This window comes from Solanum verrucosum, unplaced genomic scaffold (genome assembly GCF_900185275.1).
Source record: "Solanum verrucosum unplaced genomic scaffold, falcon-dt-bn FXZP01000230.1, whole genome shotgun sequence".
Taxonomy (NCBI): Eukaryota; Viridiplantae; Streptophyta; class Magnoliopsida; order Solanales; family Solanaceae; genus Solanum; species Solanum verrucosum.
The window spans coordinates 1,160,150-1,187,242 of NW_026019954.1; the positions used below are offsets into that span (position 1 = coordinate 1,160,150).

Consider the following 27,093-nt stretch of genomic DNA (forward strand, 5'->3'; position numbering starts at 1 on the left):
ACAGGGTCCAACTATGACCAAATAAAACCAAAGCTATGCAGTATTTAGGCTAAACTTTTTTTTGCATATATCATACAATGCACCCACTTGGGTATAACTTTTAGGATATTAAATGACGATATCATTGGTCCCAATTTTAATTTCAGTTTGATTGTACATAGTTGACAATCCACTTCAATTAATGCTCTTATTTGTACATATATAATCTCATTATTCCTAATCATATTCAATTATTCAATCTTTGGGTAATATATTCATGAGGTCAAGATCAATATTGGTACTCCTTTGCCATATCATTTTTGATAGTTTCTTGGTTAGTGAGTTAATGTTGAATGGTACTTTAATTTACTATACTTAAGTGGGCTCTATCTACCTAAATTCAGCCTTGTTCGATAGTGTTTTAGTATGGTCACCTAAATTCCGATTGTTGTGGATTTAATTATCTATTCTATAATTCCTTCTACATTTCCCCTTTCACAGAAACCCCCAATTAATTATTTTATAAAAAAAGTATTTACAGACCATAGATATATATGATAATTGAACAGTACTAGAAGGTTAAGTTTTTTCTTAAAACTTGTTCTTACTTGTACTTTCCACCATTTTTCGCAAAGTGAGATGAAAGGCTTTGGCTAGATTTTCCAAGTTTTGCTTCTATAAGTTATTATCATCAAGAGAAGTTCTAGGTGCAAGTATATATATATATATATATATTTATTTATTTTTATATATGGAGATTAAGGTATATATATTATCGATGTAAGAAATTTTTATACAATCAAATCACTTTTTATCTGTTACAATTGGTTATCTATTTTACTTTTAAAATTATTATTTTATTTTAAGAAGCCTTATCTATAAATATTCTTTGAATAACTTGATATTTTTAAAAAACAATTACTATATATTTCTTAACACAAAGACACGTTTTTAATCAAAGTCACTCTAGCTCCGCCCTGAATGACAATAGTATTAATTTCATAATTCTAAAGGATTCGTTTATATAATACCCTTAATAATTCAAATTAGAATGGAATCAAAACCATATTGTAAGTGAGTACGTACTATTAGCACAAACATGTTTTTTCCATTTGAGCTTCAATATTTTTATTAGAATTTGATTAAATTTAAAATTGTGTCAAAAAGTCCCAAATTTAAGATAAAATACTTCATAACAAAAACGACAACGAACACGAAAAGACTCAAACCTAAAAGCTCTAGTTAAAGATAACCCTCCACCACCATCTTCGTTAAATATTGACACTGTATAAGATGTACATAGTTTAATTATTTATCTACTATTAATGTCATTTGTCTTTGGCCTGTATGGTTGGGTCCCATCTTATGTTCACCATCTTTGTGAATCTATATAGGGGACCATTTTAGTCATCAAACTTTCTCAGTACACATATTCAGGAGCTACTATTCACTACCCCCTCCCCCCGCAAACATCTTTTCTCTCTTTTTCCAACTTGCTTAGTGTCACGTGTGACATAATTTTGTGTTCATTTTGTTAGGTTAAATTCAGTGCTCTTTTTTTTCCTTCTCTTATATATAACACAAGCTCATTTGCTAGAAAGAAAAAAGTTATATTTGTTTTAGTCTTTCGAGAATTCTAGTGTTTGTGCCTTTGCTTGAAACTTCCAATCTAAAGTTAGGTTTCTTTGGAACAAACATATTTATTTCTCTTCTTCATCTCCTATTGTTGGTCCTCTTTTTTCTTTCTTACCCTTTCAAACAACTTTTCTTGACTATATATGTTATGAAAATAAAGTAAAAGAGAAAAAAAGGGTATTTGGGGTCAATAAAGAAAAAATGGCATTAGAAACAGTGATTTACAATCAAGAAACATTTGGGTACGGTTGCAAAGAGTACTACAACAATAATTTGGGTAACTTTAATTATAATTATGACTTGGATTTATTACAAGGCGAAGGAGGAGCTGGAGAAATGAGTTTTACAAATTTGTTGGATCATAATAATCGGGAAGAATCTTCATCATCGCCACCAGAACTAATGTACAACAACAATGCGAGAGAGTACAACATTTGGGATCCAAATTCTTCAATAGAAGATCATCAGCTGTTTATAGAAGGGTCACCGGCGGCTGAAATTCCGGCGGCGGCGGTCAGATCTGCCGCCAACTCCGGCCGCCGGAAAAGAAGACGGACGAGAAGTTGTAAAAACAAGGAGGAATTGGAGAACCAAAGAATGACTCACATTGCGGTGGAACGGAACCGGCGTAAACAGATGAATGAGTATCTTGCTGTTATTCGATCTCTAATGCCACCTTCGTATGTTCAAAGGGTATATATATTTTTCTCCTTTTTTCTTATATGAATATTTTTTATTTTGAGTTTTAATTTTTTAATAAAGTTGATGAACTTTTTGTAAATGTAAAAATGACAAAAACATGAAAAGGATTGACACCCCTAGCTATTTTTAACAAATTTAATTGTCTTTTGCCCTAAAAAAGAAATGAATTAATTGAACTACTGGTAAATTTTAGAAAGTTTTCATACAAAGGGATTTGTTTTTTGAAAAAATTCATGTCATGATTTATTGCATTTATTACTTAGTGTACTTTGTATTAGATGAAAATGTTTAATTGTATTAGTACTATTTATGTAGCTAGTCTTATTAATTATCTGTGGCGACATCGATAACATGATTTTTAGCTAGAGGTTCAACATATATATAGAAATTCACATTGTATATATGATTTTTTTCAGCTATGAACCTTTTCCGCCCCTCTAACACGGTTTGATGTGTTAAATTATGTGGGGTTTTTTAACAGTCCTTTTTGTTTTCTCAGGTTTTTAACTTACTGGTAAAATATAAAAGGAAATTATTGTTAATTAATTTCAGGGTGACCAAGCATCAATAATTGGAGGAGCCATAAACTTTGTGAAGGAGCTAGAACACCATCTTCAAACCCTAGAAGCACAAAAGAGAAGCCATTCTCAAAAACAAGAACACTCAGATAATCATGGCTCATCATCAAGTCCACTATTTGCTGATTACTTCGCGTTTCCGCAGTACTCAACTCATTCCAAGAGTACATCTCCGGCAGCACCAGCATCTATTGCTGCTGCCGGATCATGTGACTCTCCGTTAGCCACAGAGAAAATGTCGGCGTTGGCCGACATTGAAGTGAGCATGGCGGAGAGTCATGCCAATCTCAAGATACTATCAAAGAGAAGGCCAAAACAGCTCTTGAAAATAGTAGCTGGGCTTCAATGTCTTTGGCTCACTGTCCTCCATCTCAATGTCACTACTGTTGACCACATGGTTCTTTACTCACTCAGTCTCAAGGTTTGTACACTATTTCCTCTTTTAGTCAATTAACTTATATACGACGGTAGTATATTATTATGTCACTTAAAAGATACGTACTTGTTACTACTCATAATAAAGTAATTACTCCTACTTTTTAATAACAATTTACGTGACATTGATTGATTTGATACAAAATTAAAAAAATTAAAATGAATTGAATTTTCTTGAAATTAAACTATTTCAAATTATATATAGAAAGGTGACAAAAAAGGAAAGTGCGAGTACAACCCAATACAAATGTTATACTATTACATTAATAATGTACTCTCGATTTTCATTTAATTTGTCATTTTTGACTAGACACAAAATTTAATAAAAGAAGAGAGATTTTCAAAGCATATGATATTAAACCTATCATTTATAATGTGTTTATGATGTTTTATTTTTTAAAAAACCAACTAATAAGGAAATAGTTTGGTACAAAGATAGAAAGGAATGTAGAAAATGTTTTTTTTATACTTTCAAAGTATATTTTTTTTCCTTTTCTATTATTGCTTTTTTTTTTTTTTTTTTTTATGTTTGATTATTTCTCTAATTATGAATTGAAATTGGAATATGGAGCAGTTAGAGGAAGGGTGCCAGTTAACTACTGCAGATGAAATTGCTGACTCTGTAAATCAATTGCTTGGTAGAATCCAAGAGGAAGCTGCTTCAAGTTCATGAAAACAAAAACAACAAAAAGAAAACTCGGTTTTATTATGTGCGAGTTTTAACAACAATAACATATCCACTGAAGTCCCACAAGGTGGGATATGGAAAATGTGTGTGTATGTAGACCTTACTCCTATCTCGTGGAGGCAGATAGCTAGGAGTACGGGGTTTAATCTTCTCAAAATGTCCTCACTCTTTTTTCATTTCATTTTCTTTTAATTTGCTTTTTTTGTTATGTGGGTTAATTCAAGTTCTCTAGTACAAGATCCTAAATTAATAATGCCCATCTATAACTAGCTAGCTAGCTTTTGACAGCTTAATTATGAGTACTTTGTATCTTAAGTAAATCTGCAGTGGTTTAGGTATTAATTAGACAATAATTACTCTTCTTGATTTACTTTTTGTCTTTTTTTATTTTGCGAATTTATCAGGCTGATTTACTCAAATCTCCGCTATTATTTCATTTTTGCTATATTTTAAAAAATTGTGTACCTAGCTCTTGAAACTGATAAAATAATAAATTATCGTCTATCATCTAATTTTTTTTTTGTTTCACCGAGGCCTAATGTTTTAATTGATTTGTCATAATTTTATTTTTTTGTTAGAAGGGATTGATTTTTGGACCATGGTCTAAAGATCTATAAATGATGGAAGGAGAAAAATTAAGAAGATGATTATTTATCAAACAACTGTCCTTAAAAAAAAAGGACAACAGGGGCAATTTTTTGTATTAATTATTCTACAAAAGAGCAAATGAGAAATGTTTCTAGTCAAAATTGTCTATGATATTATATATTCGACAATAATATTCTGTCTGACCCTTGTGTTCCCATTGCAAAAGACAACCAACACGAAATAATGAACTCCAAAATATATTTTTCACAAGTTCAATTACAATTATTTTTTTCATCTCCGCAATGAAAATTACTAAAAAGTGTTGTTACGTGTCACTCCATATAAAATATAAAGTGATACTTATAATTATAGACCTATGCCTTTGGATGATTAGTCTAAAAAATAGGCAACAAAACCCGGGGTGGCCCAGTGGTTTGGGCTTAAAACTTTCATGTTGGAGGTCTCAAGTTTGAAATCCCCTGCCAGCAAAAGCAAGGGGTTTACCTTTTGGGTCGAGCTCGTCACAACAGGGTTGCCTAGTGCGAGTTATCTCCTATGTGGTTTGCGAGCTATTTTATAGGAGCGGGGGTTTTACCCTGTGTGCACTCAAAAGGTAGCGGCTGCGGGTTTCCCTTGTCATAAAAAAAATAAAATTATATATATATATATATATATATATATATATATATATATATATATTTCGTATATTTAAGTATGAATATGCATATACTATACATATAATATAGATAATCAGTCTATAAATTTTATATATTTTGGCCAATGCAATAAATTTGATTGAACGGTACATATTGATAACCATCTCAAATATAAACGTTTTTCACCCCTTTTTTTAAGGCCATACATTTCTTCCACTCCATTCCAATTTTAAGACTGATGAAAAAATGGGAAAGTTCATCCATGCCAATTGAAGATGAATTTCAATTCTATTGTTTGTCTGCATCCAACAACGATGACAATCGAACTACTTAACAAAGACATACATCTAAAAAAAAATACTACAACTAGCGTTAATTTCGCTTTAAAGCACTATTAATTATTTGACCTCAAACTTATTTGGAAAACTCGATTTCACACTTTCACTTCAAATTAGAATAGGGATATTAATTTCACCTCAAACTAAAATTGGGTGGGATATTGAAACATTGTAAATTAAAAGGTGAGACCAAACTTATGTATTTTTCCCATTTTAAAAATTATTTTCTTATAATGACTTAGCAATTGGTCGATCATGTAAGAATTTCATTTTACTTGTCCAAATTGTACGAACTTGAAGGAGACTAACTTGATCTATAATTTTGACTAAATAGGTGTAGTGGTAATTTGTATTAAGAAATTTCATTTTAATTCCTCTTGATCGACATAATAAACAAAAAGGCTGAAATCCACCACACGATCCCTTTCTCCTTTTAAAATCAGCAAAGTCAATTGAATTAATATCATTATATTTAGAATTACTAAAAAACTTTTAACAACATTTATATGTATGAAATAATTATATTATTGGCATTAAATAATGTAATGTCGCAAATTTTTTAAAGTATTGTAGTAGATGACAAGACCCCCTTTGACTTTCATACAGTAAGGTTAGCGTTTCTATATATTTACCTTATAGTTACTACTACCATGTAACCCCTTAATTACATAAGAAATACTACAGTAAAAAATTCTAAAGCCCTAATTATAATACTTCCATCTATTTATTACTAGTACTATTTAAATTAGTATGTCTTTGTATTTCTCCATGCAAAGATATGTCTAATCATAAAAGTGACATCTAGATACATATATAGCAGGCTCTTCTTAAAAGGTACATCAATATTATAACTAATTAATGTCACTTCTTAATTTTGAATCACTTATCATAATGTGTTGGATTAAAGGACTAGTTATGTTTTATTATATTCATAATTGCTTTTTGAAAATTAATACTTGCTGATTAGTACAACAAACAAAATCAAATATAGAAGAAAGATGTAAATGGTGCCAGCACCAAGCCTAAGGTCTAGCATTTTGATAACTAAACAATCATTACAAACTTTAATTATTGTTTTAACTGTATGTAATTACGTAATTATATAATTTACTATGAGTTAAAAGTATGTTTAGGAAGGTACGAAAGGAGACAGCTAGCCCATATACTCAAAGAACAGAATCTTTAAGTCATTAGTCAAATTAAAAAATGATTGAAAAAGGGAAATGAAATATGAACCATGCATTTGATACTTCACGAGAAAGAAAGAACCTGGATTTGACAAAAGTTAAACCTTATTCTTTTCATCACATGCTTTACAATTAATGCCCCAAAATCTAATTTCCCTTTTGCACAATGGACAATGGTTAATTAGAAGTAGCTAGCTCATTTTAAATGAGATATGGTGATACATGAGGGACAGCACACACTATTATAAAAATCATTCAAATTAAAGCTAGGAATATATGACAAATGGGTCCGGGCTAGACACCAACATTACCTCGATCTTGAATTATCAGCGTGCGTTACAATATACATATGCATATCTTGGATGCTAAGGGAAAAGACTACATAAATAAGTACCAGATAGATGATTTGAACGACATATTTTAAAGATTTTGTCAAGTCAATATGGGACGAGTAGAATGAAATGAAGGGAATACTCGTTACCTAATCCCCAATTAATTTTGTGCTTAACTTGTTTCCTCTAGAAAAAAACACAATTGTTGGTGTTTCGATCGAGGAGTAGGAGTAGAGCTAGGATACTTTTGACAAAAAATTACACTATTTATATATAGCTAGAATTATTTTTTATGTATACATAATATACGCTGAACCTCCTTTATTTTTTTCATATTTTAAATCTTTTTAGTGAAATGTCCAACTCGTGTCGAGGAGTGAGCAAACATAATAAAATACTTAAACATCCAAAGAATAACAAAAGGATATAAGGATGAAAGAAAGGTTAACGCTTTGATTTTTGTAGCACGTAGAGGATTGTGTCATAGCTTTAGGGGGTATTATATTACTTTTATTATATTATAGACTTACAAAAAAAAAGTGAGAAACTCTCTGTGAAAAAGTAGCTTATAATATACCTTTTAAAATTTCTTCTTCACTGCAGTTTGCATCTTCCTAGCTTTCAGCTTTTTAACATAAAGAAAGTAGAAATACAGTTTCTTATTCATTCATTTCTAGAAATTCTTAGTTCCCGCCATAATATAATATAATGTTTTTCTTCTGAATACAAGGACCAACTTTCTAACGCTTTTTCAAGTAAAATATTATACTACGTACTATTCAAATCTTGAACTTGACCACTTCACAGCAAAATGCAAAGATAGATATCACCTTTTCACCTTATTATAATGATATATTTCAAGTAATTTTTCTATTTATGAAAGCTCGATTCAATAGAAACGATAACAATAAAAAGAGGTGGTGTGTATGTAAACATAAACACGTAACATGACGACTCATTAAGGTCTTTATATTATCCTTGGAATCAAGGCCGCATTATTTTTCCTACTTTCGTTACTTTGAAGGAAAAAATGAATTTACTTGACCTACTGGCTACTCCAAATAAGATTTCTAAATCTACTTGGGATTCAACATTTATATGAAAATTTTGAACCTTTCAAAGTGCAAGTGAATGAATTTTAGGGATGTTTCATACATAAAATTATTGAAATAAAACCAAAATATATTTAGTTTGATTTAGTTTATTTTTTTCATTTTAGTTTGATTATTTGGATTTGATTTGGACTCTTATTGGACCTTCTCAAGGTGGTCCGCTAAAATATATATATAACAGTATATAGTTAAACTCTAAAAAATATCTATATAACAATATATAGTTAAAGTAATTTATATATGCATATACAGATTCAAATATTTATACCTTGAGAAAGTGTTAAATAATACTTAAGAAAAAATTCCAATTACCTAATTATGCACAATTACTCTCTTAAATCTTTATACATATATGGAAATTTGGGACCTATCGGTACCAACCTAATATTCTGGCATTCTCCAAACCCTTCAAGTAAACATCTTCATTCGGTCTAACTTAACCCAAAAAGCTAACTACCCTTCAAGTAAGTATCATTATTCGATCTAACTCAACCCAAAAAGCTAACTTTTATCGTGAAAATTGTTCAATTCATATTAAAAAGCTAACTCGTCCGATCCCTTAAAGGCCGATATGAGACTTTTAAAACCCCTCATATATCCAAGGTTGCTCTAATACCATATAAATAAATATGCCTTGGGCTAACTCAAGAAGAGTAAAGGATGATTACTAAAGCCATATTAAGAGTACTCTAAGGAACCATCCATCATCTTCGATTTGGGATTTCATTCATCACCACCCCATGCACGCTCTGACATAATTTGATATTGGATATCTGAACAATATATTCGAGATCCCAATATTGAAAGCATGACTCTGATACCATATTAAACAGACGCTGGGCCTAACTCTTTTTTTTTTTTTTTTTAACCGTGGTTTCCGGGCGTCGCTTTGCGAACCCGACTAGCTGTACCCACCGGGTCCCGCTGTTTCAAGGCGGGTCCACCACGGTTAGTTCCACGGGGCCCTGGAGACGCGGCCGATTTGTAATGCCTCCAGTGGCCCTGCTGGGGCTCGAACCGGCGACCTGAAGGACTTTGTCCCAGGCCTTTACCAGCTGAGCTACCCCTCAGGGTTGACGCTGGGCCTAACTCGCTAGCACACACAAACAATTTTTTTTTGTCTATATTCTGCATTTCTTCTCCTATATATGTTATATTGAAGTATTTTTTAACTTAGCGTAACAAATTGACTTTCATGAGGATTTGATGTGAAAAAAGCTGCAACTTTAGTAGCAAAGTTTTTTTTGTTTTTCCAAGAAGCAAATCAAAGCAAATTTGGATTTTGTAACCTCATGGTAGATTTGTTTTCTTGTCTCAATTAAACATCAAGTTCAAAGAATACAAAGACCAAGTCTTCAATATATAATCACACCTCTACTTTTTCTTTTTTTAACTTCATTAATTTACCTTTAACCCCAACCAATTAGCATGGCCCCGGTGCAAGAATGATAACACATACAAATAGAAAAATGGTCCAAATTATAAAGTGGAGGAAATTAAATTTTAAGATAAAACAAAAAAAAAGAGAAAAAATGGAAGTCAGTAGGAGAAGAGCATGCAGCCTATCAAACAAATTATAGGTAATTGATTGAACACTGCACAATGAGATAAAGAGTAGGAGGGACCAGATAGCTATTAGATTCTTTCCTCGTGTTTCCCCCAAACACATACTTCTATAAACTATGCAAAATATGTCATCACATTCTGGTAATGTCCATGAGTTCATGCAATTACTAGTTCAAGGTTTTTTTTTTTTTTTTGTAACTTCACTCAAGATAATAATACTCATCCTTCTTATTTTATTTTATATGAATTAGTTTAACTGGATACAAAAAATTAAGAAAGTAAGATTGTTTTAAATTAAAAATGTGTGTACTATGTCATGTGACTTATTAGTTCTTAGGTTGAAATTAAAGAATCAACAATAATAACAAAAAACTAATGTAATCCTACAAATAGGATTTGGAGAGGATAGACGTACAAAGATTTACCTCTACCTTTAGACCCATGACTCAAAAGAAATATAATCGATTAAAGAAAATCACTAAATATAAAAGTGACATTTTCAAAAATAAGAGTAAAATACATACTCCTATATTGAAAGAGAACGAATATGACTTACTCCTTTAAGATTATGAATTTGAGAATCTGTTTTATTTTTTTTATTTAAAAAAAATAATCAATAACCAGTCAATGTTACTTATAATTATGATGATAATAAGATGGAGTCGGTAGTTTTACATAGTTCCAAAAGATGTCATTTCCAGTTTCTGTGTGTTTACGTTATGATACACGATAAATGAAAAAGAAACTCCATAGATCTGCTGTTTATGGGATTTATTATTAGAAGGAAACAAAGAGAAATTATAAAGAGGGACATGAGAGTAAACAATGACGTGGCTTAAAGTTGTACTAATACATAATTAAGAAAAAAGTTCATTTAGCACGAAGGATAAGGTTTGATATCTCAAGATTAAACCAAAATTTATATTGCGTTTGATCGACCGAATAAATTTATTCCCAATCATATGAGTATAATTGAAATATATATCCTTAGTGTAGTACTTGTGTTAGAAAGTATGTTGTTTCAACCTTATAAACAATTACGGACTTTAATTATATCGATAAACTATTGGCCAAAGGATACCTAATTCATAACTTTCTCAATATTAATCAATTCATGCAATAGACATGGAATTTATTATCAATAAATGCCCAACCGACTGGAGATATTCTCATTCAAATGTGTCCATTGACTAATTGACAAAGATAAATATATTTATATATATTTGGATGAGATAAGAGTTAGGTTCCTAATTATTCTCTCAATTTTTTTAATTACTTCTTGATTTGAGTTATATATTTAAAAGGGAAACATCTCAAAGTCTCATGTTGTGCACAACTTACCAGATTCAGAATTAAGATCTCTTATTCTTTAATCCAATTTTAAATCTATATATTTCGTGATTGTTTGTTTTTCCCCTTTTTAAGATTTCTGTTTGTGTTTCTTGAGACTTCTGTGATGTTAACAAAGCCCCATCACCTGCCAACTTTCTGTATTTTGCACTTTATTTATAATATTAGTAATAATTGGTCATTGCCCACCATTTTGACTTAAACTTCTACCATATATTTTTGTCTGATGTTTACCTACACTGTTTAAAAATTAAATAATTTGATTTTTTAAAACAAACTACTAGTCTGCGTAGTTTGTGATGTTAATTAGCAATAATTGGATCTTAGATAAAAAGGTGTGGAGGACGCGAATTAGGATTGAAGGTTAATAGGTAAGAGCATGTCTATACTAGTAGATAGGAGTGCATTGTCTTAATACCCTTATCAGTAGTCATAGTCATTGTTTGTAGTTTTTTGTTATTCAATTTTATTAATATCTGTTTTTCCGTATAGTTTGATTGTAGTAATATATGATATTGCTATGCTACTATATATATGTGTTGCTTTGTTACTATGCTTTATTTCTTATGTTTCATTACATTTTTTTCTAGTTTGTTTTTGTCTTGAGGCAATTGGCTATCGGAAACAACCTCTCTATCTCACCTCTGACATATCCTTCTCAGACTTCATTTTGTGGGAATAAACTGGATATGTTGTTGTTATAGTTATTTTTAAAACAAATTACTATTTCAAATGTTCTTCCAATCCTATAAACAATAGTGCATTATTCACTTTGTTATGGGTATGACATTACCACACTACAATACAAAGTGGACATGGCAAAAACAGAAGATCAAAGGAGTGCAATTCATAGGTTGCATATATATATATATATATTGTGGTCTAAATGCCTATTCGAAGAAAAAATACAGTGGAACATATCGAGAGTTAAATCGGGGATCAAAGTTAGGCTTGATACTTCAAACTTTAGATACGTAATTATCGTCATACGAAATTTCTGACAAAAATGTGTAGAATTTGATTGTGAAAAGAAGGGCAAATCACATAAATCCCACTAATTTAGGTCTTAATTATTAAGATTCCCAATAGTTTCTAATATTACTTCCTCTACCATATTTTATGATTAGGATACATGAATCTGAATCCATGAGATACATGTATCTGGCGAATTTTAAAATTGAGATACAAAATTTATTTATTTAAATTAATTGGTTGTAACTTATTTCCTTAATTAGAGGAGTAATTGAGGATTTTCAAAATACATAGATAATTAATTTCATTTTATTATTCTTTGAAATAGTAAATTCATTAATATTACTAATATAAGATAAAAACATGTATATCTTGGTAATGTAGTTTGATTAATTTCAAATTATTACTCTTAAAATAATAAATTCATTAATTTGATGTATCTATTTTCAATATATGATGTATCCAACAAACTAAACATTTAGATACATGAGTGCCATACAAGTACATTCATATGTATCATAGAAGTATCTAGCATTAATTTCATGTATTTGTTATACGTATCTAGTATTAATTTTATGTGTATATATATATATATATATATTAATTTCATGTATCTTTTATATGTATCTAGTATGAATTTGATGTATCAAGTATCAATTGTATATGTTATATCCAAAAACATGTATCTCGAATACGTAGTAAACATATACATCTAATTACGTGTATCTAAATATGGAATATACAAAAAGAAGAAGCATATACATCTAATTATGTGTATCTAAATTTCATATGTTATATCCAAAAACATGTATCTCGAATACATAATAAGCATATACATTTAATTATGTGTATCTAAATATGAAATGTAGTTGAAACACATGAATCTATGAACAAATCACGACTGTAGAGTATCTGTCGTATCATTAATATCATTGTGTTGTTAAAAATTATGTATCCGAAATTTAATATATAGTGGATACATATACATGTTCAGATACCCCATTACTAAAAATACAACTCGGATCTTAATTAAGATTACTACTTATTGGATACACATGTTTCAAGGGCTATATCAAAGTAATGTTGGTACTACCACATCCATATCACAGTAACCAAAAAAAGTCTTAGAAGAACACCAGCAAACAAAACTCTCTACAATATTCCCTTTGATCCCTTTGCACTGTGGCATAACATAATCAAAACTAAGATCCATTTCTTTCGGAGACAAACAATCAAGATCCACTATGAATTGAAAGTTTTCTCTGTAGCAGTTATTGTGATTGAAACTCATGATAAATGAACAATACAAAATGATATTTGGGTTCAGGAGAATTTGTGGTGATGATATCTTGAGAAGAAGAGAGTAGATTAACTGTTGTTGAAATGAAATTGGAAGGTGAAATTCTTGAATCAAAAAGGAGGAGACATAATTGAGTGATAAACATGGGAGGGGAGAATTAAGAGATAGTGATTGATTTGGAGTGAAAGAGTTATTTAAGCAAATAATTAATCAATAATAGTTTTAAGGGATGTGGGTATCTAATAGTATTTTCAAATAATATATTAATATATGGTATAAAATACTAAAAATGGTAATATATGTAATTGTTTAAAAGTAAAGATAATATTAGTATATATAGTAGTGATGTATGCTTAATAAGGTAGTTTAATCCTGAAAAGAATATGTCAAATTATCTGAAGTTAAACCAAGTTAAATCCACCAGGCCTAATTATGTGGGCCTTGATAACAGATACCCAAATGATATTGGGCTGGACTCTTCCTAAGATAATATTCAAGGAAATTGAGATATTGGGCTAATGATATGTATTTTATTGGGCCGACTGTCAATGCAGCCCAAATTTCCAAAATTAACCGGTTTCGTCACTGGAAATCCCGGTTCGGTTCGACAGACCTTTTGAGCTTTATATAAATAGAAAGATCGGCGATAACTCGGCGAGTTAAAAGCTTACACCTTCGTTCTCCTTGCTACTATACGACTGCTTCAGGGTCCCTTTTCTCTCTCAAAGACTTATCGCGTAAGATTTCTTGAATGAATTTGCATTAATTTTGTTTGAATTCAGCTTTTTTCGCTTTAATCCCTTTTTGTATAGTTTTGATATAAGTCTTAGGGTTTCTGACTTTCTATTCATGTATTGACATGACTTTTAAAGCTTGTGATGTTAATAAAGCTATGATCTTTGTATTGGAGTTGATAAATAAATGTTTATTGTAGAAAATTGAATTTATGTTTTCTCCGCTAACCTTTTGCTGTACATTCTGCTGGAATGTTGGTTTTTTAAATTTATGGGTGGATGTTGTAATGTGCTGGGTTGTTCATGTGCTATCTTCTGGAAAATAAGTCAATTAACTTCGTTGAAATAGATGTTCGCATGATTAGTATAATGTAAACTTGATATCCGGAATGCTGATTTAATGAATACAATGGAAAGGTTTGTGTTTGGATCATTTTTAAGTTTGGTGCCCCTGTTGAAGTCTTGGATCTTTTGGTACATACCCGCAATGTTTTAAAGGCAAAGTTAGGAATCATGTCAGGGTGCTCCCGCGTGTGAAGCAGGCTTTAAATGCTCCAGGATGTCCATGAGGCTGAAGTCTTATGGAGCTTACTCCCCAGTAGTTTATGATTCTAATAAACTGCTATTTTTTTCCCAATAAGAGAGTTGCGCAACCTCGTTTCTTGCTCTTATTTTTTTCATTGTGATGGGCATATTGCCTTGAATTTCATGATTTGCTTGTGTATTATTGTTAACTTGACTTTAACTTTCAAGCCATATGAGTCATGATAGATAAAATGTCCCCTACCTTTTAAACACCAAGTACTTGGTATCTCTAAGTTCATGTGCCCACTGTTTCTTCTTTCTCCATTTTACCAACGGAATCTATAGTAAGTGAAATTGACCCATTTTACGAGGTCAAGTACAACATCAGTACATTATTAGCTTCAATCAAGGCGGCAACATTGTCATTCATGTCCCTTATAATGATAAATCAACCTGCAGTTGATGATTATAACCAATGTTCACCTAGGTTATAGTTATTTTGAAGTGGCTGATTGTGATCTTTGTGTTACTGGAACGATCTCTGTTTTTATCTAGTTGTTCTTTGTTCTTCTCTTTTTTCTCCCTTAACTCGTTTTCATCTCATTCTATATCTCTGCCATATCAAGTTATTTGGGGTGTGGAATCCCTTAAAAAGTTTTGAAAGGGATTTAACAGTATGAAACAAAGTACAAGGTTGCTGCAGTTAGGACTTTAGGTTGTTGTTATGTCTTAACGAATTGCATGAGATATAAGTTTTTCTGACTGGGAATTTGGCTCTATTTTTTTCTCGATGAAGATATGTTTTCTCTCCTTCATAGTTGAAAACGTGTTTTCTCCTATTATTCTTCCTTCCCCTTCCTCTCTCCTGTTCAATTTTATCCTAGAAGGTAATTTGATGCAGTTCTTATGGTTTATGAATTGATTGAACAGGTTAAGCAATATGGCTGAATTGACTGCAGAAGCCCAGCTTGTTCAAAGTTGAGTTCTTTTATTTAATGTACTTGTCCTCTCCCTCTTATCAATTCTATCAATTATTTTCTAACAGGGGCATGGCCTTTGACATTTCATCTTTAGAATTTTCGTAATTTTCTCGAGCTTCAATTCATGTTTGTCTCCTAGTTGTATTCCATTTAACATCTTGATGCTAAACTTGTTTTGAGATATTGAAGTCACAGATTAGGCCTAAGTCTAGCTCTTTCATTCTGTACTGCTGACATCTGGAGAAAATTTCTTGCTTCTTCATGATTCAGATAATTTAGAGAATGTCAATGGGTTCCAAACGATGCCCAAACAAGATACTGCATGCCTTCCTAACATGCAGATGCAGCCCGAAGAAATTGGTAGGAGACATCAATGCTCCTTCCATTCATGTCATTATCCTCCAATTATATTCATTATTGTTTTTCCAAGAGACCAGGATCACAAGAACAATGTTTTCACCTGTATGCTTCTGTTTCCAGAAAGGAAAGCTCGGGTGGATGCTGTTTGGGAGCAAATGAACAAAGGAGTGTCTACGAGGACCCTGTACTCCATAATAAACAAGCCTACCTTAGCATCAAATAAAGCTTCCTCAAAAAGTTCGTCAAAATCGTCATCTTCTGTGAGTATAAAGACCTCTACTCTACTATACAAATTGTATGAGATGCCCACGTTGTTACTCAGATTTGTGGTGTTGCATTCTCAACAGAGTTGGATGACAGTACTGGGATTGTCCCAAAAGAAGACATTAGAGCCTGGAAGAAGCACACCAGAGAAGTGCCTTAGAACTACTCAAAATGATACTAGCGAGGAGTCAAAGAAGCTGGCTGCTGCTGCTCTCTCTGCAGTAAAGGAGGCTGCCACAGCTGCTGCCTCTGCAAGCCGGGGTAAAGTGGTAAGTCTATTTTTGCTTGCTCCATGATACTTCTGTGGACTACTAGCTTTTCATTTTTGTAGCTGAAGAATTGGTTGTATACTCATAGAATGCAGGTGTATAGAGCTCTTTTGGCTGTAAATGGATTGTGATTCACTTTCTTTATACTTGAAATAACAACCTGGTGGAGAGTTCATATTTTTGCATATAGACTTCTTTTTCTTTTCTGTATGAGTGAAATGCTTGACACCGTTGTCACTTAAGTAACTACTCTCCAACACACACACCACACACCCCAAAAAAAAAAAAATAGAAAGAAAGTAGTCGCTGTCACTTTTGTGGTCTTGGTACTGTTTAACCTGTACATTTGATAGTTATTATTATTAGGAGAAGAGGTTGTGATAAAGGAGAAGAGGTTGAGAAAATTTGTGGAATGGTTACAATCAATTGTCCATCTGAACCACTTCATGGGAACTTCTAGATTTAATAATATCTCACTCAAGATGTGCATATGCTTCTCAGATTTGTTGTTGCCCCTTTGCGCATTCTTTACACCTATTCTAATTTTATAGATTACTGAGGTACGAGATTTTGCTGGTGAAGATGTTGAAATAAAGAAATACGTTGACGCCAATTCTGCAGAAGCATCTGATAAAGGCAAAGGCCCAGCACCACCTGCCTCTGCTGTTGACATTATCCTTGAACAAATAAAAAAGAAGCAGAAACTGAGTGTACTTGATAAGACAAAGAAAGACTGGGAGGGATTCAAGGGAGAAAATAGAGGGATGGAAGAAGAGCTGGATGCTTACAAGAAGAGTTCCAATCAGTATCTAGATAGGGTTGGTTTCTTAGAGCGTGCTGATTACCGAGAATTTGAGCGGGAGAGAGATGCTCGTCTTGCAATGCATGCTAAGAGGAAACCAGAAAGCATGAGAGAAGACTACTGAAAAACTTACCTTTGAAGAGATACTGGCACTTGAGCCCTGTAAAAGAAGTTGTGGCATTCTTCTTGCATGAAATGTGCATCAGTGGCTTTTGGAGGCCTATTCCTGTCTTAGATTATAAGTTTGTCCTATCATTAGCAAATATTGCAGGGGTTTTATGGGCTACATGTTCATGAAAGTGACTCCCAGTGACTCATGCTTGGAAACATGTTGTAATTTAACTTCTTTTACCCAATCCAATCCACTTAGTCGGTGGGGAAAAGATTAGACTAAAGAGCTGTCTTGCAATGTCAGGTTGATTTTGTATTGACAGTAACTAGGGGTGTACATGGTCGGGTTGGTTCGGGTTTTTCAAATATCAAACCAAACCATTTGTGTCGGATTTTTAATTTTATAAACCAAATCAAACCAATAAAACTCGGGTTTTTCAACCGGTCTCTGAAGAATTATTCGTCTTCTAACTAAAGCATTCTCTGTAGAATTATCGCAAAATCCAATATTTCCCTCAGACAGTCTGAACTCTGAAGTACCAAAAAAACATCACCATCTGAGGATAGGCGATGCAGACACTATTTTGAGTTTCTAACTACGTAGATTTTGAACATATAAATTAGAAAATTAGCATAAGGTTAATCAACTTTCATTATCCGAACCATTTTGCAGGTTACTGAACACGATCAGCTGATCTTGAGAGAAGAAGAATTGAAATAAAAGTTCAACATTTATTCGAATATAACAAGGAAAAGAACCATGTGAGTGATTTTCACACTTGGGACAAAGACGAAGAACTTTTGTTTCTGTAATTAGCTAGCGAATAAAAAATTGTCTGTATGAATGAATATACAATGAATGCAACCAGATGAGAATGGAAGGATCCTCTTTGAAACCTAACAATGACGTTATTCACTGTTAATCGTCGAAGGATCTATGCACCAGATGACTTTTAAGAAGAGTCCAAGGAGCTATGTTTTCTGAAAGGAACTTAGGGTGTTTCACAATGGAAGCACTGAACTCCGACTACGATTATGTCTTGAGAAAAACGACCTACCACCATAAGAAAATGATCTCTTCATCAAAACAGCTTCTTCTTTATGCTGAGTTGATCTTGAATTTTCACCAACAGCTTCTCCTCCTGACAACACAAATATACTATCAAGCCCTCTACTTGAACTAATTGATGAATCCACTGAAACTGATCTCCTCATTGATTGTACTTCCCCATCTCCACAACCTCTCTCAACTTGATTAACCCCATTCTCGCCAATCACTACCTCATTGTTACTATTCACTTCCCTCTGTTCATCGTTTTCCAGTACCCTTTCTTCATTGGCACTCAAATCAGCACCTAAATTCAGCTCGATTGGAACCAAAGCAGGTGCATTCAAACTGTTTGATAAAATGCCTGAACGACACAAAGGGCAATTTGTGTGTGATCTTAGCCATGTATCTATACAATAGATGTGAAAGGCATGTTTACAATTTGGGAGTAATCTAAGAGACTCATCATCTTGAAATTCATTCAAGCAAACAGAGCAATTTGTTCCTTCAACCATACCATCCCCTGTTTTATACTTGAAAATAGTAATCTTATTAATAACAGATGGCTGAAGACCCAAAGTGTTGATGTACCAAATGGGATGATCAATAACAGGAGCTCGATTTTCGTCGAAAAATTCTTCATCTTGTGTTGGTGGGGTACTTCTCCTGTTCCAGTTGAAGCAATTCTTGACAATGATCAAATAGTAGCTGACAAGAATGAACAAACTAGCAAACAAGGCAACAGATATTATCACATAAGGTGATATGTTCTGATGATGTTTGCTACTTAACTGAGGCTGCAGCCATGACGACGGCGGAGGTGGTGGTGGAGGTATGTAATAATCTGAATCTACATATGGATAACAAGCAGGACATGTTGAATCACAAACATAGATACAATCTGCAGATTGGTTTGTTATTATTTGAAATAACTTTCTGGTGTTTATCATGGCCATTTGATAGATAAAAATTGTGTCTTGAAGAGGTTTCTTGATCTTGGAAAAACTATAATGAAGTTAGGATGATTTAGGTGATTAGTCATTGAGATTCTTGTCAATAAGGTGGAGAAGTATAATTAGCCTGTTATTTTCCAAAGTTTTGAATAAAGACTTTTTAGAGGGCTTTCATTTTCATTTCAATTGAATATGTGAGGTTGATGGCTTTCTTGGAATATTTTATTTTTTCCATGAATAATTGAGAAACATTGATGTGAAGAAAAACTAGAGAGAATTATATAATAAGCATTTAATTAGTTGTCAAACATAATGACAGATAGTGTAGTATACTATTAATTTAAGCTAAATTCCACGAGGTTATTTGACCCTTGAACCTAATTAGTATTAATATTTTGTAGCCATATTGTATTCAGCTAGTCAATTTTCTAGTATACAATGGTTTCAACCGTTCAAGTATGGTATAAAGAGTTATATGGTTATGGTATTAAAGATGTTTACGCGATCAAGTCATTAAAAGGTGATTGCAGGTAACTATAGCGTTAATTGGTAACCAGAAATAAATGGTAAGTAGCCTACGATAACAAAATCATTATATTGATGGTATTAAAGAGTCATTACATTAAACAAGTTAATTGTAGAGTCATAAGTCGAAATGTTGAGTGATACATATGAAACATGATTTTGGCGGCTTAGGTGATAAATCAACATCAAGATGGTACCATAATTAGAATAAGCAAGGTTGTTTGCAAACGAATAATTAATTATCATATTATATATCAGGGTAGTGGGTATCTGTCGAATTCCTAAGCGTGGAACAAATAATGGTTATTAAATCTCAATCACTACTAGTATTAATTTTGTTTTGTCCAATCAATTTCTCTATACTTTTCCTTCTTATTTTGTTAATTAATAATATTGAGTTTTTTTGTCAAAAAAATTAATAATATTGAGTTTTATGCTTTTGCTAAAGCCAATATTCGTGAGACACAAAGGACGTTATATTATTGGTAGTTTCTCTCTAGGTTTTGTAAAAATGGGAGCTAAAATTTGGATTAGTTTAAAGATTTACTAGTATTGAATGGGTAAATTATCAAATTTAGGCCAGTAAAAAATAATTAAGTGGATGAAAGTGTTATAAACTTATAATTCACCCTCCCTATTTTGGGGTCAATTTGGGACAAGGCAAGATGAATTGGGGAGTGTTAGGTGAACTGAGCAATTAAGCCGATTTTGGAACCTCTATTTAAGACATAGTCGAAATTTATAAATTTTTGTAACAAATTCAGACATATATATGCGATCAAAGTTAGAAAAATTTGCCTATGAAGTTATAAATGTATATAATTTTTATTTTCTTTTATGGTCTCAAACTCCAAAACAGGTTGACCATAAATATTGAAGAATTTTGTTTAAACTAATAATAACTATATATATATATATATATATATATAAAATATGTATATCAGCTAAGTGGCTATTACATAGAGATTAAAATAGTTAGTAGCTGACTTGTAAAATTATGCTCCCACTCCTATTATGTCTAACTTAAAGTTAAGTCTTTCTATACTGGCCAGTGATTTGGGCTTGGAATTTACATGTTGGAAGTCTCAAGTTTGAAACCTTTTTGCCAGGGAAAGCAAGGAGTTTGCCTTCTGGATTGAGCTCATCGCACTGGACTTGTCTAGTGCTTGTAACTATCTTGTGTGGTTTGCGAGATATTGCATAGGAGCGAAGGTTTTACCCTATGCACATCCAAATGATAGCAACTACGGATTTCCCATTTTCATCCAAAAAAAATAAGAGTAAAAAATTAAGAGTCTGTTTGAATTGCTTTAAAAGTTAGTCAAACTTATTTTTAGTCATTTTTAGTTTTTTGAAGTGTTTGACAAGGTTTAAAATAAGTTTAAAATAACTTTAAAAAGGTTTAAAACCAAAAGTAGGACTTCCCTTTCTTTTTATTTTATTAACTTACAAGTCATTTAAGTTTGACCTTTTATTTTTTGATTTAAAAATTACTTTTTTTAAGTCAATCTAAAGGCAAGAAGTTGTGAATACTTTGGTAGAGATTTTGTTGCTATTGTTTGCGATTAGAGGAATCTTTGGACAATGAGCATGGACATGAACTATTTAATCATGTAGCCGTTGTGTGTGGCCCAATTGCCCCAATCTCATGACTCCAAGTTACAGGGAATTACAGCTAATGACAATGGAAATGGGTGGTCATGAATTTTTTTATATATTCTGCTTGCGTTATGGGCCAGCATTCACGATCAATAGTTAAAAGGGAAAATTGTATATAATAGCAAATTATTAGTTTAAATTAAATGCTATAAATATAGTTTGATTTAATTGTATCCCATAGCAAACTGTTGCTAATTCACCTCTCTCCTGGTGAATCTCGCTCGCCACTATTGTTCTCTTCCTCGCCTCTCTCGCTTTTTATACAAACACAAATGTATAAAATGCGTTTGTGTTTGTATAAAGCGAGAGAAAATTATATATATACATATATTTTCGTTCCTCTCTCTTCCCTCTCCCATATCTCGCTCGCCACTCTCCCAGATCTTGCTCGCTCACTCGCCTCTCTCACTTTATACAAAAACGCAAATGTATAAAATGTGTTTGTATTTGTATAAAGCGAGAGAAAATTGTATATATACATATATTTTTGTTCCCCTCTCTCCCCTCTCCCAGATCTTGCTCGCTCACTCACCTCTCTCACTTTATATAAACACAAATGTATACATTGTGTTTGTATAAAGCGAGAGAAAATTGTATATACAAATACAAATGCATATATTTTTGTCCTATACACTTATGATTATACAAATACGATCTTCCCCTGCTCAGTTTTCTTTTGTCTTTCTCTCTTTCTCGCTTTATATAAACACAGATTATACAATTGATCTTTTGTATATGTATACCAAAGCAAATTATACAACTACTATCTTTTGTAGATGTATAGCGAAATTATACAACTGCTTTCTTTTGTATATGTATAGCGAAATTATACAACTGCTTTCTTTTCTATATGTATAACGAAATTATACAACTGCTTTCTTTGTACATGTATAGCGAAATATACATATTTATGTTTGCTATGGAGCGCAATTATGCAAATTATAGCTATAACATACAAATATAATTTTTGTGTTTCCTATATGTGAAAGTTGCTCTAGTTAAAATTCGCTTATGAGGTAAGAAGGATCAAACGTTCAAGATCACTCATTTACGATATGACCAGTTTTATAAATCACCCATGACCCACCGATATATGGATTATATTTATAAAAAGTACACCACTAATGAAGCATATGTAGAGAGCTTCCTCGATTTCAAAGGTTTTCAAACCTCTTATTGTTAAGATGTTAGGACAAGTTATTGAATCCAAATTGTGTACTATATTTTCTCTCATGTTTTTTTTTAATCCAAGAAATCTGTAGTCGCTATTATTTGGATATGCATAAAATAAATCTACTCATATGTAATAACTCGCAAACCACATAAAAGACTTGAACCATATCAGAAAAGACCACAGCGACAAACTTTGACTAAGAAGGTTGATGGTGAGAAAAATCAATCCCAAGTCTCTTATATGAGAAACCACTCACCTAACCAACCCAACCCTTAGGCGTACTTTTTCTCTTATGTCATTACTCTAAAATTATCGATAAGTTGTTTTGTAAATAGTAGTATCATTTATGCATTTTAGGACCATTTTGATGTGATAGTTATACTTATTTTTTAGCAAAATTATTCCATAAACTGCGTCCACACTCCAATAATCAAGAAAATGCAATTTTTGGCCATTGACTTTTGGTAGATAAAAGAAAACGAAAAAACTAACCTATAAAGTTTAAGATTGTAACCCTTTTTTAAAATTACAGAGATAAATATAACTATTGTCACACCCCTTTTTCGCGCACGGCGGATAGGGTCTTTCCAATTTAAGCGACAATATTGATTAAGGGATCATTTTATTTGTTTCAGAGTCGCTAGTTGGAATTGAGTTATGGTGTTCCAAGTCACCTTTTTAAAATCCCTAATCAAAAGGAAATGACTCTTTAATTTGGTCTGCGAACCAGAAATTCAGGTAAGGAATTCTGTTGACCGAGGGAAAGGTATTAAGCATCCCTCGAATCCCATGGTTCTAGCACAATCACTTTTATTGACTTATACTTATTTTAAAATTATAATTGGATATATTTTTACAGGCCATGATTTGCTTATTTTTCAATTGTTGAACTTTATTGGGTCTCAACCTAGATGCGTAACCGCATTCTTGATCTTGACATTTAGAGACATAACTGTCTTCTTTGCATCACACCTAATAATCTATTTTTTCTATAAGTCTCTACTTTAAATTAATAAAATTTAATTATATTATTGAACAAGGTGCGTCACCGCATCCTTGATTTTTTTTAATGTCTCAAAAAAGATGCGCAACTACATTCTTAACCGAAACAAATATTTTTAACGTACCTAAAAGTTTGTCTAATGTTAAAAGAAAATACTTAATCTTTATAAAGAAAAATCAAATAAAATAAAATACTAAAATTCTAGGATAATATTTTGGATCATATTCATATCTTTTTATTTTTATATTTTTACTACTCGTAAAATTAACATCAACATTAAGTATACACTTTCTACTCAAACAAAACAATAACGGATTGTTAAAAATAAATCTCATTTTTTGTTTGTTAAATTAAAATAACAATAATTTATTTATTTATTTGTTTTTTTAGCCTAACTATACGTACTTTATCATTATTATCTAAATCAAGACAAGAACAATGTTACGACCCATTCATTTTTAAGAGATCACAACTCACGAATAAAAATAAATAAAATAATCACCGATTAAAGTTAACTTCATTCATTAAACAGAGATAGAACGACTAACAAATTATTCATTTCAATCAAATTATGAATAACACAAAATATAAGAAAACTTATCATAAAATTACATTAAATTCCATGATTAAATTAAAGAGATAAGACAAAATTGAACCTTAAATAAAGAGAATAAGTACCGCAAAATCTTGATCGAACTTCGATTAGAACATCCATGAACCTTTTTACAGATTGTATGTAGTGGTATATTTGTTTTGTATTTATATGAAAGAAAAAAAGGATCTGGATGAATTTGATGTATTTTTAAATGAAAATAAAAGAGATGTGAAAGTTTTTTTTTTGTTTGCTCGTGTGTTTTTGTTTTTGGGTTGTGGGATTTTTGGGTTTCTTTTTTGTCCGGGAAGTGGGTAGTGTTATTTTTTGGATTTCTTTTCCTCTTTTTTATTTTATTTTATTCTTTTGGTGTTGTGCCTCTGTGTGTGTCGTGTGTATTGTTTTATAGGGGTATGAAGTATTGTATGCTGTGTTGTAGTAGTGTGTGTAGACGTTGGGGTAGTGGGGTGAGTGAATGGGAGGAAAATTGGGGGTGTGGGTAACGTGCAGGTGGGTATGGGAATAGGTAGTTTTATAATTTTTATTATTATTTTTTTTAAAAAACATTAAATATATATAAAAATAAATTAAATTAATTATTTTAAATAGAATATAAGAAAAGCTGAATAGTTAGTCTAAAACTATAATTAATAAACCCTAACTTATTTATTAAAGATATTATGGCCAAATGACCCCCCAATCTATAACCGAATTTCCAACTACACACTTATACTTTACAGGGGTCCTATTATCTCCTGAGCTATTTTAAAATGGAATTATTTTCTCCCTAAAATGTCATTACCATGCATCTGTCTTGTGGTGAAATACACGTACTTGACACGTGTATTTCACCATTTAATGATTATTTTTTTTTAAAAAAGTTCTCATCCTTCCTCTTTCTTTCTTCCCCAATCATTTCTTCAACCTAACTACACTAAACATCATTTTTTACCTCAATAAATTTCTATATCTCTAACATTTTATAAAAACGAAAATTCAACTCACCTTTTCATCTACTCCGAATCTCAAGAGTCTAGAAGATAGCAATCCTAATTAATCAAATCTTTCATCCAACTAATTCAACAATTTTCCACATTTTTTTACATTTCGTTTGATTTTCTTCCTTAGACAATTTCAAATACACATTAAATAGGTCATGAACATTCGAGATCAGATTCATCCCTTGAAGATTTCGCCGACAGCTCAAAATAATCGCGGATGAGAAGACCAATTTGAGAAACCTCTCTCTCTTCCCCACTCTTTATTATTTCTCCCTCTAAAACTTTCATGATTAATTTATAATTTGAGTTTTTGATTTTGCTTCTTCTTGAATTTTAGAAGAACATGTAGGATCCTTCTTTTAAAATGTAGAAGAAATTGTTTTGTTTTAGTTTCTTTTATTAAGTTTGAAAATATTTTTTAAATATACAATTACTTCACTTTAATTTTGTTACTCTTGAATCCATCACTTTAAAAATAATAATTAATGGGTATGTTTTTTAAAACTAAATAAATTTAATTTGTTAGATATGTCCTAAATAAGTTTATTGAAAAATTATTTATTCATTAAATGCATTTGTTGTGGATAATTTTTATTTCAAACATCCATTGAAAAAGCTTCAACAATGATAATGGTGAAAAATGTTGTATAGATAAATAAGAAGAAAGAGATAGAAAAAAGAAAAATAGAAAAAAAACGAAAATTAGAAAAAAAAAATAGGCAACTCACTCTCTTCTATGTGATTCTATTTTTGTTGTTTTCAAAACATTTAAAATAAACTTAATAGAATAAGATAAAGGTCAAAATATTTAATTTAGATTTATATAATATTTAATCTCTAAAACTGGTATAAATTTTTAGATTCGATCAAAAATTACGTGTCTACAACTATTTTCTGTTTTTAAAACTATAATGAAGAATGTGTTTTTAAGTTGAATCCCTTCTTTTCTTTAAAAAAAAAAATGGTTTTGAGCTAAATTATTTTTATCAAATTTAAAAAAAAACAGGTTTACTCTTTAATTACGCAAGGGAAATTTGAACGGTAAACATACATGCAACGACTTTACATAACTTTGTTTATTTCTAACCAAATAAAAAAGTCTGACTTTTATTCATTGTGTAAAAACACAATTGTAATTGACTATAAGAACGAAATAAGAATCCAATAAAACAAAATAAGTCGCTTATTATTACAACATATTCAATTTTCAGTATATAACATTTTAAAAGTTTTTTCACGGTCAATAAAGTTAATTAATTTAATAAAATAAAAAAAGTGACAAATTGAACATTGTACTTCTATATAGACATACATTTGACCATTATTATCTTGTTTTATGGGTTTAGAACTTTCTTAGTACCTTCGTCGTAAAATAATGTGCATAGAATGAAGTTATCTACTAGTCAAATTTGCACCAAATGAAACAACTTGTAATATATTGGTTACTTTGCTTTTCTTTTTCTCCTCCTAATGCCTATACATCTATACTAATTATTAATTCAATTCTTTAATATAATATCCTTTGTGTGTTGATTTGTTCTTTCCTCCACGTGAATAGCACATTAGTCTATTAATTTCTAGATTACTACTAGTATTATAAAAATTTGCCAATTGACTTGAATCTCAACTCTCAAGTATTCTATATATATCAAGTTTTCTTCTCTTTGTAAAAACC

General features: G+C 31.3%; 3 protein-coding genes across 4 annotated transcripts; 2 read left to right on the forward strand and 1 right to left on the reverse strand.

Moving 5' to 3' along the window:
- The first annotated feature begins 1,461 nt into the window (after positions 1-1,461).
- LOC125814280 (transcription factor bHLH96-like) lies at positions 1,462-4,387 on the forward strand. Its single transcript, XM_049493748.1, has 3 exons — positions 1,462-2,307; positions 2,869-3,315; positions 3,904-4,387. Exons 1-3 carry the CDS (start codon positions 1,816-1,818, stop codon positions 4,000-4,002), a joined length of 1,038 nt encoding a protein of 345 aa, XP_049349705.1. The 5' UTR covers positions 1,462-1,815; the 3' UTR covers positions 4,003-4,387.
- A 9,712-nt stretch (positions 4,388-14,099) lies between these two features.
- Positions 14,100-17,488, forward strand: LOC125814286 (uncharacterized). Of its 2 annotated transcripts, none has more exons than XM_049493755.1 (6): positions 14,100-14,155; positions 15,608-15,654; positions 15,928-16,017; positions 16,138-16,277; positions 16,365-16,550; positions 17,102-17,488. In XM_049493755.1, the coding sequence occupies exons 2-6, from the start codon at positions 15,618-15,620 to the stop codon at positions 17,474-17,476; spliced, it is 828 nt and encodes a 275-aa protein (XP_049349712.1). In that variant the 5' UTR covers positions 14,100-14,155; positions 15,608-15,617; the 3' UTR covers positions 17,477-17,488. The 2 variants fall into 2 exon arrangements, with proteins under 2 accessions (XP_049349712.1, XP_049349713.1); XM_049493756.1 differs by having other exon boundaries at positions 14,107-14,155; positions 15,608-15,674.
- A 977-nt stretch (positions 17,489-18,465) lies between these two features.
- LOC125814102 (RING-H2 finger protein ATL54-like) lies at positions 18,466-19,467 on the reverse strand. Its single transcript, XM_049493557.1, has one exon. The coding sequence runs from the start codon at positions 19,465-19,467 to the stop codon at positions 18,466-18,468; it is 1,002 nt and encodes a 333-aa protein (XP_049349514.1).
- Between the last annotated feature and the right edge of the window lie 7,626 nt (positions 19,468-27,093).